At 41.6% G+C, this 13,157-nt stretch overlaps 1 protein-coding gene across 3 annotated transcripts in view; it reads right to left on the reverse strand.

Moving 5' to 3' along the window:
- Window positions 1–421: 421 nt before the first annotated feature.
- RASGEF1C (RasGEF domain family member 1C) overlaps window positions 422–13,157 on the reverse strand; it is a 65,494-nt gene continuing 52,758 nt past the window's right edge. For all 3 annotated transcript variants that reach the window (XM_063413371.1, XM_063413370.1, XM_063413372.1), the window contains 8 exons: window positions 10,594–10,689; window positions 9,402–9,504; window positions 9,222–9,301; window positions 8,486–8,581; window positions 3,999–4,094; window positions 3,726–3,849; window positions 1,648–1,720; window positions 422–1,254 (listed from right to left, as the gene is read on the reverse strand). In XM_063413371.1, the coding sequence (XP_063269441.1) occupies window positions 1,230–1,254; window positions 1,648–1,720; window positions 3,726–3,849; window positions 3,999–4,094; window positions 8,486–8,581; window positions 9,222–9,301; window positions 9,402–9,504; window positions 10,594–10,689 (693 nt within the window). In that variant the 3' untranslated portion in view covers window positions 422–1,229. The remainder of the gene's footprint in view (window positions 1,255–1,647; window positions 1,721–3,725; window positions 3,850–3,998; window positions 4,095–8,485; window positions 8,582–9,221; window positions 9,302–9,401; window positions 9,505–10,593; window positions 10,690–13,157) is intronic.

A 13,157-nucleotide genomic window follows, 5' to 3' on the forward strand; every position in this document is an offset into this window, starting at 1 on the left:
CGTTAATTGTATCTATTACAGTAGCACCTTGATTATTGTACAACTTTAAACACAAGACATAGCCCCTATTTTATGTTACCTGTAAGGAAACAGTGAATTTTACATCCTAAAAGTAAAAAAGACAAAAATGGTTATCTGCTCATGAATGACAAATTCTTTAGTGCATTCATTCCAGTCTGAAACCCTTTGTCCTTTAAAAGCATACCATGAAGTTCCCAAGTTCAGAGCAATTACCCCCATCCTCCTAAGCATCATGTTACAAAATAAACAGTACTGTGTTAATTGGAACCTGATAGAAATGGAAATGCAGTACCTTTTTTCTTTGAGTGTGATAAAACCCCTTAAAAAATGTAACTCAGCATCAATAAATTTAGGGAATACACTACATACATTAAATAGAGGTAAGTTGAGTCCAGAGTCATTTGCTTCTTCATTCAACCTCAGAAGTGGTGGGGGTGTCTTTAAGCAGCACCATCAACCTCTGTGCCCTCCTCAGACCGGCCCAGATTCACAATAAGGAAAACAACGACAGCGGTGGGGAGATTAACTAAGGAGGAGTCACACTGCAGGCTGTTCTCTGGAAAACCCTCGGGTCAGGACCACGCTCCTGTGCTGACGTGGCCTGGATGTGACAGATGTGTGTGAGCAGTGTCAGTCCTCATCCCTGCCAGCTCAAACCTGCAGCAGTCAGTGCTTTGTTCAACAAGGCTGGAGGACTGCTAATGCAAGATTAAGTTATTTTTTCTTCATTCAGCAATTAACCAGATTGCTGTTGTCTGTCTTTGATTTGATTTTACAATCCTCAGAGGTTTAAAGAACTGCTGTCTGAAGCACCTGCTTCTGAAATACTCGTGTGTATTTTTGCTCTCCTTTTTTACGCTTTTCCATTCTCTGTTGCAGTACGATGATTCTCCCTGCTCCTGGTTTTCTTGCATTTTCCTTCAGAGGCAATATTACAGTGATCCTGACGCAGTTTGGGCACAGCCACAAATAGTCTGTTTGTCTTTCCTCTCTCTGTCTCATAGTTAGAAAAGCATCATTGTGCACACAGTTCTGTTGATTTCAGTGGATGAATCCAGTTCATCCATCATGTTAGGCAGTCAAAAAAACCCAACAAAAAACTCAAACAAAAGAAATTGTCTAAATCCCAAACAGGCATCTTTGGAATCAGTAGTGCAAAATGTTTGCGGATTTCTTTTCCTTGACCTACTGCAATAATCTCTCAATCTTCAAGTCTTTCCTAAAATAGTGGATCTGCAAATGTAAAACATAAGGACAATTTTTTTAAAAAGCAAATTTAAAGGTTTGGGTCGTTTTAATCACTTTCTTCATATTCTCAGTTATATCAAACCATTACACATCTCTTAGAAGAGCTGTAAATTGTTGGAAGATCCAGTTGACCTGGGGCATTCTTCAACTGCATCAGGCTTTTGCATGGGTACAGCAAGCTGAGGGTATTCTTTACAGGGAGGATAATTTGAGATTAAAATGAGTTTTTATCAATGAGCCTTAGCTCTGCAAATTAGTTTTAAACGGAAGAGACCTCCCTCAGAGGTCACAGTCTTAATACCTGCACTTCACAAGCTTTGGTATCAGAGCAGATGTTTGGAGGTACTTTAGAAATGAGCTGATAAAATGAGAGGTTACCTTAAGGATTTCCACCTGTCTTTTTCTGTCTGGTTTTCCGGACTTTCACTTTCATAGGAAGCCAGATACAAACCTGGAAACAGTAAATACGTGTTATTTCCAACAGCCTCAGTAACCCCTATCCCTCTGCATTCTTGTATGTCCTTTTGTACTACACAAAAAGAGAAATTTTAAAACTCTGTGGTCCCTCAGGTAGCTGGTAATCAGTGGGACACTGATGTTTAGCTCACATGTCTACCTTGGAAAGCTGTTACATTAATTTTGATGGAACAGTAAAGGAGCCAGAGTTAAAATATGTTAGCATGACCTTCTCATTACAATATTAAGCAGCTGAATGGTCTTTGATTTTGCATACAGAGATCTGGGCCCGTTTCCTCCATCACAGTACTGCTACTCAGGAGTTATATGAACTTTAAAAATGAGACAGTGAGAGCTGACACCTAAACACACAAACTCTTAAATATTAAGGATATTCTCATCACATAACACATCTTTATGTTCCTCAATCTTTTTAAAGCTTATGAGGACATGGTATATTAAATGGATACACAATACCCTCAAGGTAAGAGTGAGTTATAGAAACCAGAGAAGGAATGCAGTGGAAGAAAATAAATCTGTCCTTTTTCTCTCCTGCAAATCTTTACACTGTAGGATGCATTTTATGACACCAAAATGAGTCTAGGTTGTAGAGTCTCCTCTGCAAAAGCTGGCAGTGCATTAATATCTCACTGTCTTCATAGAATCACAGGCTGTAATTTGTGTTCACACACATTTCCTCATTTGAGTGTTCCATGATGCTTTTATTTGTTAATGCTGGAACCATCTCAGCATTCAAGTCTGTGTTACAAATGCATTGTCTTTTAATATTCAAGAGTTGGCCACCATTCCTCCACATCGAGACACGCACAGTACACCTGAATTTCACATGCCACTCCTCAATCTCTCTCAGATATCCTCCCACCTTTCATTCAGGGCAGCTCTTTCTGCATTGCCCCAGGGGGAGGCTTCCTGTGGCTTCTGCAAAGGGCATTTCACAAAAGCAGTATGAATATATGGGAGGACATGTGGGAATAAATCTGCAAACAATTAGTAGGTTGAGGTCAATATTTTTTAGTCCAGTAGCCTGAAAACTATACTTTTATCCTTTCATTTTCTGTCCCTTTAGAGCCTAAAACAAGAAGAAATGCCTTCATCCTATCTCCTTTTGATACATATTACTTTAATTACATTACTTATTCTATTTTGACAGCCATTCTTAGGATTTCGGCAGGATTTTAGAAGCGGTATTTTGCTTTCTGAAGTAGTCTGTGAAATAAAAGCTGTCTGGTCTGATTACCTTGGATTAGTACAGAAAACTGCCTATAGAATGAAGAAAAAATAAACCCACCACCAGAATAGCTTACGGGAAGGTTGCTATAGACAATTCTGTGCGTGACAATGTATAGAGAGGCAGCTGACACAAACCAGTATGAAGTGACACAGTCTGACAGGCTGGATACCAAACTGACGAGGACAGAACAGTATAAAAAGACAATCAGAGAAATAATTTCAGGGCAGGGCTTTCATAGCTACAGCTGAAATTAATAGAAAAGGGTTTCTTAAAAATTCTTTTCTGTACATAATGTGTCATTGCTGTAGAGGAGGAGGTCAGCTGGACTCCATTGCCCTGGGCTGTGTTTACTGAAGAGATGACAGCGTTGGTTTGTGAAAGAGATTAACTCTGGTTCCATCAATCACAGAATGAGTGGCTAAGGGACAGCTGACATTCACAGCAGCCCACGCTGTGTGGCCTCTTTTTGTGATTACAGAAATAGGGCCAAAATGACAGCTTCCTAGACAGTGCCTTATAGAGAATCTACAGACAAGAGAAAAGTCATCAGCCAGCAGCTTCATGTGCTAGAAGGTTGTATTTGCAAAAAGACATTGATAGACCGGGGATAAACAAGCTGTTTGGCAGGAAAGCTAAGAGACAGCTGGGACTGGTCAGGGAGAGAGATCAGCAAAGCATGGATCAGGGTGGTCATTAGTAGTGATGAAGAGAGACATTTTCAGTGATGAGTGATTGTACAGAGTCTTACCATCTTCAGTAAAAATAGGGGCAGTGTGCAAGTAGTGGATGATGTTAGGGTCTTGCTCAAATGGACACTCCACTTGCTTCCATGTTATAAATTCTCCTACTTGCTTAGCCAGTTCCAGAAATTTCTGTAAACATAAAATCATTCCACTCAGATATAGTAAGATTACCTCATATTCAGTGTTTGATGGTCTGCACTGAAAATTGCAGGCCAATAGTCTCAGACAGCCCCTTGGCTATCAGAATGTGATAGGTAAAAACATTTTTCAGATCTTACTTCAAAGTTGACGTGTCCATTTGGAAGGCGATTAGCACATCCCTCATTCAAAAAATAAATGTCTTTGATCAGTAGGCTGAAGAAGGGGATCACAATCTGTGGAGAGAAATGACATAACCATTATCTTTTCAGTTCGGTATTTTCTCTGCATGAAAGAACAACTCAATTGGGAGAGATGAGAATAAAGAAGTATTAACTTTTCAATGTGCTGTGCACTTAAAAAGCAGTACAGCAACAGGCAGGCAAAAGGGCAGTAGTGTCTAGAGAGACCTTCAGCCACCAGGAGAATGTATGCTGAGATGAAAGTGAACTGAACACAATGTTCACTGAGCACAATAACATGACTAAGAAAATGCTAAAAGCCCAGCTTATTATCAACAACATCACTGTCTGATGACAACATCAGACAGCAAAGAGCAAAATAACATTGCAGAACTCTTCCCCTTCCTGTTGTGTCCTTAGAAACAGAGATGTTGAACACACAAATTGAGCAATTTAAACACAGGTGGGAACGAAAGAACCAATATTGTCCCTGGACAAGGAAAGACAGCATAAAATTTGATGACCAAGGATTTGTCTACAAACAGTTAATCAGGAGCTATTTCATTTTCAACAGCTCCATGCATGGCTACCTCTTGAGGCGGGTAATTTCCTTCCTGGTGCCTGATTAGTACAACCTGCTTCTCCAAATTAACCTGCAGACAACAGGATTGAAAATATTAAGCTGGTTGACAGGAAACTGCTAACAGTAGCCAGAGAGACCATTGTAGTTCTCAAAATTAGCCCTGGCCATCATCCAGGGCAGAGTGGCCAAGCCTTCCCTCTAACCCATCAGAGTTGGGTCATATAATTTGCTATAAAAAAAGTCTGGGTAGGACTCTTGAAATTGATGGAATTACAAGCACGGATAAAAAAATTATGCCAGATGTTCTCCAGCAGAAAGCAGTAACAGTGCTCCTGAAGTGCATCCTCAACCTCAGCAGAGATCCAGAGTGAGGCAGACTCCCTCAGGGTCCTTTGTCTCACAACTCAAAGTGAAAAGGAAGATAACACAAAGGACCAGTCCATGACAGTCAAACCTCAGTCTGCCCACCCCTCCAGCAGTGACACTGTGACAGCAAAAGGCTGCTTGGGGAGTTTGAGCTGCAGGTCAGCAGCTGCCCCTGTGAGAATTTTCCTGTGGCAGAAATGTCTGTCTTTTAAAGCACCATGTACAAACTTAACCACCATGAACATAAAAGAAAACACATTGCATGGCAGTGTCCAAATGTTTCCACTGGTCTGTTTGTATATTAACTGAGCTGGAGCTTATTAATCAGCACTAAAGCTAAAGAGCCCTCATGGCAAGCAAGAACAGCCAAGAGAGCAATCCTTTAGTTGAGTATTTAATGTTATTCCATCTCATGCTGTACATCAGCTCTAACGGGATATAAAATTGACCCAGAACAGGATTGGCAGCTGTTATTTTCCAGTCCTACATGGATGCTACAATGCTGTGATGCTCCAATGAGTGTGAACAAGCCATAGAAGTGAAAACACTGAAGCAAGGAGTCCACAAGCTACTGCCAGTGTGTATTGTGAAAACGGAAGGCAATTTATCTTCCACCTAAATTGCCACATCCAGTAAACTTTTAAAAATCTACATCTCTGCTGGCTTTCTTATGGGACAATCACAGACAAACTCTGTAATGTCACTGCAAGCAGCCATAAAAAAGCCTGGACTGACACTCCAAGAACCACTGGATACTTATCCTGATATATTCCACTGATAAAACTCAGGAATGAAAACAAAGCACAGCCTTATCCTCCCAAAATGCTGAGCCCTCCTATTAGGGTCAGGTGGAGCAATTTCTAGTCAAACTGAGCTAAGTGTGTTTCAGGATTTATTTTCATATTACCCAAACTAGACCAATCAACCTGCAGTAAAGAATAAACTCACTCTAAGTGGATTGTGTTCTACCAAAAAGGATGGTAACACTGTAACCAGTGTGGACTCAAAAGTGGAAAGACACAGAGGGCTGGAGCCAGACACTGATGCCCATCTAGAAATTCCTGCCAGGTTCTGTCTACATATTTGTTCGCAGGCAGATGTGAGTTTGTTCTGTTCTGCTCCACTGCCTGGGAGCAAGGTCAGCACCATTAGTGGTACTAAACATGAAGGAAAAGCCTTGCTGAGAGGAAAGGTACACAAATGTGGGCTGGATGCCAGGCTAATACAGCTACAGAGCCCCCAGTCAGCTCAGAACATGGCAGAGCTTGTGCTCATCTCATCCAAAAGGCACTAAAGACATACCCGAGGATACCAATTCTCTACACATTTCCATGGAATTGCTGTATTTTGGTCACCGTTTATTTCCCCTATAAAAATGTATTATTCTGTATGTTTTGCTTTCCAAATTTCTGTAGGAAAAACAACCAAAGTGGTTACAATTATACTCTAATACTGGCTTCACTCCAGGCACTTTGCTCGCATAAAACCTGGGTTAGTGCCAGAAACTCATATTTCTCCCCATTTTTATCCCCCTTCCATGCCATCCAACCCACCCACACGCTGAAGGACAATTGCTTCCTGCAGAAAGAACAAAGTTAATGAGATCTGACATGTTCTTACTCCACAGTATCAGACAGCAACTACACAGCGCTGTGCTGTCCACACTCCCAACATTTCAAAGCCAGAGCCATGCCATGACTACAATGCAGTTTCCCAGTGGAATGACTTCATTTTGGAGCTGTCACAGGTCATTTGACTGCATAGACAAAACCAGACTTACTAACCAGTACACCCCTCTGCAAGCACAATTCAGTTCGAAGATAAAAATATTCTTCAGAGTTATCTTTGCTATGAGTTTGCCAAGAAACAGCATAACATCTTCTATCAAAAAGAAGTGATCATGTTATTTTGGATGTGTTTAAATACATTAAAACAAATAAATTATAATCTTGCTTTTAAAAGAAACAAAATTCCTTAATCCTACAGAAAGCATTACATGATCTGCTGTATCTGACACTGTAAAATACCCAGTACGAGTAGCTACCAAATCATATCCTGGAACATTTTCCTGAACTAATGTTGTCTACACAAGGAATACAGAATATGGCCTTTTTCTGATGTAAAGGAGATTCCTTTCAGTCTAATAACCTCTCTGCTGTCAGTATTAACCAGCTGGGGGTAGAGATATGACAGAGATTGCTAACTTCACAGGAAATTAAGTCAAATAATAAAGCAACTGGTTTGAATATCAATGATGGTTGCAGAAGAGCTAAACTGCAAAAGCATCTCAGACTGACAGGTCCTTGCTGCAGAGTGTGAGAGTTGAAAGAATTGCTTTTCCAGTCACAAACATCCAAATCTTCTCTCCTTTGCATAGAGAACTGCTTTTTCGAGCAACTCAGTGTACTCCCATTGCAGCTGAGTCAGCCTGCCACCAGATGCTGATCTCATTTCACTGTAAATGCTGTGAGATTCCATTAGCTTCAGCAGATTTACATCAAATTTACAGGGGTGTGAGATTAGCATCTGGCCTGGCTCCTCTAGTGAATGAATACTAAATTCCATATTGTGCTTGTTCATGCAGCATCTACTTTAGCTTTGACATGTGTGCAGAGATTACCCATTTATGACTATGGGCAATTGCAGTGTTAAACACAAACCGTCTTTCATATACCAAGGAAATAAAGAATTGAATGGAGGAATAAGATTATTAAAATTAACAAGAAACATACCAGGGCACAAAACAGGAGGCTCCTACACGCTAACATCTTGTCAATCTGATTTTTGCAGCATCAGTGACATGTCAGAAAGCTCCACATCTGCCATGAATACTGATAAAACACTTCAATTCTTGCTCACTGAGATGACAGCAACAACCAAATTAAATGAAAATTCACAAGGACAGAATATCACCCCAAATTTGCTGCAATGAATTCAGGCTAGACTCCCTTGCAGGACTTGTGATAAACCATCTTTCCATAATGTAAATCCACCTAGTCTCCATTGCTGTGCCCTTTGCTCTCCATCTCACCTCACACATCACACAATAGGGGCTTCTGTGCCAGATCCTCGGGGCACAGTTGTAACAAAGCACAGCTCCACCTTCCTCTGCCAGGCTCATGCTCCATCACCAAAATAAAAGTAATTTCAGTCTGGAATACCTGTTCTATCAAGTTTATCAGTCTAAACAATGTGAATTTTCCAGGGGTGTAGAGACACTTGCAACAAAGTCCTCCATGCTATGTGTTCTGCCCCTTCTAACCCTCCCAACATCTGACAGCAAGCCCACAAAGATTTGCTTTGATCCTCTCCAGACTCTTTCAATCCCATTTTTTTTTTAACATTTTACATTTCCGGTTGCATCCTGAAGCACACAGGCCTCGCACTGGTGACCCGTGGAAGGGAGGAGAGCATCTGCATCAAGTGTTTGAGCCACTGAGTCCCAGCAGAAAGTCACCCCACCACGTGGATTTGGGTGGGATGTGGTGGCACCCACCTTCTCCCTGTTGCTGTGCGCGGTGAGCGACCTGTGCGCAGCCCCCCGCAGCGCTGTCCGGTAGTTGTAGAAGTTGCCAGTAGGGTCCATCTGGTGCTACAGGCACAGAACAACACACATTGGTTAGAAAGAAGCCTGGGCCCTCTAAAGACAATTTTACACTCAGTTGTGGCAAAGCATGAGCAGAGCAGAGCCTCCATCTTAAAAATGCACATCTTCAAAATCCGCATGCCTGCAGAACCCCGTGTGCTAAGGATACAAGGAGAGGTCTACAGCCCATGGCTGATTATACCTTTGATTTTTCTATGACAGCTTACTGAGCTTTTATGTGAAGAATAAGCACTGCGTATTCTATGTGTGCCAAATCCTGGAATCCTCAACACAAAATACAGCCTTGGGTCTTCATTCAACCTCCAAGGTATAGACTGGGAGCTCTGCATTCAGCACCGTGTCCATGGCTAAACAAAACATGTATCAGTGGAAGCACTGTGGCGTGCATATAGGTTCATACTTTGGGGTTTTTTTAATTCTTCTTATTTATTTGAGTACTCTGAATTCCCTCTACAAATAATCAGATTTACACCCTCCTCACTACACCTGGGATACTTCAGCTTAGAATCATGCCCTCTGCCCGTGTCTCCAGACATCTCACACCTGGATAACAATGTCAAATTCCCAAACAAAAATATCCTGAATACAATTAAAGCAGTGCATCAGGAATGTTTTGGTTTTTTACCTCGAGAATGAAAAATTTGGCTGTTTTCACTTTTGACCAAGTCTTCTTTAGCCTGGAAACTGGACTCATATTCATTCCAGCTATAAGTGAGAAAGAAAAAAACAGAGCCATTGATAAGAGCTGGGTTTCCTTTTTCATCTGTGACAGCTGATGGAAGACCCAGTTAGAAGCTGTACTTACAAATGATTGCCATCAGTGAATTAAAATTCCCTATGTTAAAGCACTCTCGGGCAACGTCAATGAAGAATTCGATGACTTGTGCTCGCTGCTTCTTTTTTGCAGGCTGTAAATTAAAATGAATGAGGATCTGTAATGAGCATATGCAGAACTGGAGGTCATCCTAAGCATTTGTTCCATGCATAGCGTGGCTTCATGCACAGCTTGGGCCATCTGCTTTCAGTCACTGGCCCTAATTGTGTTCCAGCAATCCAGTGGATGCTGGTGACTGGCAGTCTCTGAAATCAAAGCTTTCACTGCGGTGACACAGAAGAAATTCACGGTAATTCCCAGCCCCAGTGGCTGTCTCAGTGCTGGAACAGACAGCTCAAGCAGCCCTGAAGCAGAGCCTCAGCTCCCTGCTGGCCCCCTCAAGTCCGTGGGCTCATCAGCACAGACTTTTCTAAGGGCAGGATTTCACACCCTATAACAGCAGCATCTTTGTCCCAGAAAAAGCTTGTTTCATTGCATTAATCCCTTTCCCCTCTTCTGTCCCTTTGGCAATATGGTCAGGCCACATGATAGCATTTTAAATATACATTTTAATTGGACTGGAATCACCCTGTCTTTTCCAAAGATGATCTTCAAATGGTAAATCTTATGTGTCACAGGCTATCCCAGCTCTTTAAACTCTTATTATTCCTCCCTTCTATACCCTTTTCAAAGAGAAAAACATTAATTTCATTTTGATGGGACCAAGTTAAACAAACTAAAAGCACTACTAAGTTAAGAAGCAACAGCCACAGCTACACTAAAGGGCAGCAGGAGAGAGAGCCATGCAATGGGAATTCTCACACACAGCAGATCCGTAGGATGACAGATAACAAATATGGCTCCACTAGAATCTTTGCTGGCAGAAACCTTACAGGATAACTCAAGGCATTTTTTCCTCTATTTCTCCCTGCAGGGTTCATTATTCCACACTGTGCTGCTACTACATCAAGAGAACAGTGCATTCCCCCGTGTGCCGCCGCCTCTGTTTTGCAATATGTTTGTCATTTATCAGGTCATTTCTGCAAGTGCAACACTGCTAAAACTTACCATCAGATGCTTAGCTGGGTCATAAGAAATAAATCCCTGGGACTGCTTATTAATATAAAATCTCAGAGTGGTGCTTCAGGTATGTGGTAAAACATGGCACGTACTTATAACTTACCATGCAAATTTCTGTTGCTACGAGATAGCAGAGTCTATTGAACCATTTCACATAGGCCTCAAGGTTACTTGTCTTCTTCTGTTCACTGAAACAAGTCTGGGGGGGGAAAAAAGCACAGAAAGATATAGCTGTGTTCCAGTCAGTGACCTGATCACTAAGATAAATACTACACAAAGGTAATTACTTGCCACATCTCTCTCATGCTCATAGAAGACTGTGCATTTAAGGGCCCCTTTTAAAAATCTTGTGAGTGGCAGGTGGGGGACTAGCTGGGTGTGTCACACTGCACAATTCACACTGGTGACCAGAAAACAGCCCCATTTTGCCTGCAGCAAAGAGAGTCTGCACTGATCCTTGGTCACTGGGATATAAACAGCTGAGGCATTGCAGGATTCTGACACCAAAAAGGACATGCAGAAAAAATAAGACAGGAACAGTCTTCTACAGCAGGCTCAGTTTGTGACTTTTATTCCAGGACTTCCTCCAGTAAATAAAATCACCCACAGCCCTTTTCTGGAGGGGAGGGACCAGACTTTAGTGAAGTGTATAAGAGATAAACAAGAGAAAACAGTTCTGGTTGATTTTTTATGAAAAAACCCACTATTTTCCTGAGTGAGTTTTCAGAAAAACAGGTTCTTAGCAACTAGCTCTGCCTGGATGGCTGTGCTTGAACAGGTCACTCACATGCCAGGGGCACCTCACTGATAAGACCCATTACAAGAAGCATATTTTTCACTTATTTATATAAAACTTAACAGAGATTCCCATAACTGATACAGGCTATCTGAGCAGATACTTGGCCGAACTCATCCAGTTCCTCTGTCATCAACAGAAAATTTAACTTCAGAGGAATGATAGGGCAGTTCACACAGTCTGAATATGTTGCTTGGCATTGTAAGAATTCAAGTGCTTTTCCCAGCTTTAAATTCTTAGACAGTCCATCTAGGACACTCAGTTCTCTAAAGTTCAAGAGATTTGTCTGAACATTCAATAACATCCACTAGAGGGTACCAGAGAATACTGATTTTTGTTTTATTAGGACGATCGTTTCCCAGAGGTACCATAAACACATGCCACTAAGAGGAAAATCATAATACATAAGCAAAGATCCATTAATGGGATCATCCATATTATGTAAGGTAAACCAGTGACTAAGAATCCCTTCAGAAATGTGGCTAAATATGATTCCCAAGGTAGTTCAAAGTAAGAAAATATTAATCTGTGATTCTGTATAGACATGTTTAGAAACAGAAATCACAGTTACCATGCTATGGTAAAAACCTAACAGGACTGAAATTCTGAGACACTTTATGAACAGACTACAAACACAATAAAAGTGTATTTTTAAAGCATCTCAAAAGTAAATGTTAGCAAGCAGCATGTCAATATCAAAAACCCAAAGGAAACCCAGTGGTTAGCCCCAGTCTAACCATAGCAGCTGCTTTTCATGTGCCCTGTTTCTTGTTTCCTATTACAGCAAAAAGTACACAAAACCCAGGTTTTGTTCTGAAAATAGTATTTCCATCTCAGAACTGTTGTCCTGTGCCAGGGTGTAAGAACCACAGCTAATAATGCAAAACTTGTGAAAAATGTGCAACAGTAAAGTTGAGACAGACTGCTTTTTAAAGGTTAAGCTTTATAAATGGCAGCAATATTTAGCACCTCCCAAGCATCTTCCATCTGCAGCTCTGAATGCTTGATAAACATTCATAAGTGAAGCCTTTTGAAGCCCTCACGCAAGAAAGATGTTTAATATTATCTCCAGCTGGAGGGAATTCAGACCCGAGCCAACTCCCTGTGTTTGACAGGGATGTTCTTCATGGGTCAGGGAATGTGACTCCACATAAGGTTTGTGCTACTTTGTCCAAAGACGTGACCAGAGAAGGGCAGAGGAGCTGGGGAAGGGTCTGGAGCACAAATCTGATGAGCAGCAGCTGAGGGAGCTCAGCTTGGAGACAAAGCAGGAGAACCTTCTTGCTGTCCACAGCTCCATGGAAGGAGGTTGTAGGGCAGGGGGGAGTTGGTCTCTTCTCCCAAGTAACAAGCAGCAGGACAAAAGAAAATGCCCTCAAGTTGTACCAGAAGAGGTTTAGATTGGATATTAGGATATATTTCTTCACTGAAAGGGTAGTCAGGCATTGGAAGTGGCTGCCCAGGAAAGTGGTGGAATCACTATCCCTGGAAATATTTAAAAAATGTATGGATGACACCTGGAGACATGGTATAGTAGTGGCCTTGGCAGTGATGGGTTAAGGGTTGGAGTCAATGATCTTGGAGGTCTTTTCCAGCCTAAACTATTTTGTGATTCTGTGTGCAATGCTCTACCCCTGGGCTATACCTTGGCACAGAAGCTTTTCTAAGTCAACCACATAGAGCATGAAGAAAAGCTCCAGACTACCCCCCTGTGATCAGCCTTGCTGACCTGAAGCCCAGGTGGCTGAAATCTCACTGTGGCTGGTTTGGTGTTTTGTGTTTCTGACACACATTTGCTGCCTTGGGGTTCCTTTCTAAAGAATGTGATCAATGCCCAGAATACCTGGAACTCCATCTCTGCCTATTTCCCT

The sequence above is a fragment of the Prinia subflava genome, chromosome 16, assembly GCF_021018805.1.
Source record: "Prinia subflava isolate CZ2003 ecotype Zambia chromosome 16, Cam_Psub_1.2, whole genome shotgun sequence".
Classification (NCBI taxonomy): domain Eukaryota; kingdom Metazoa; phylum Chordata; class Aves; order Passeriformes; family Cisticolidae; genus Prinia; species Prinia subflava.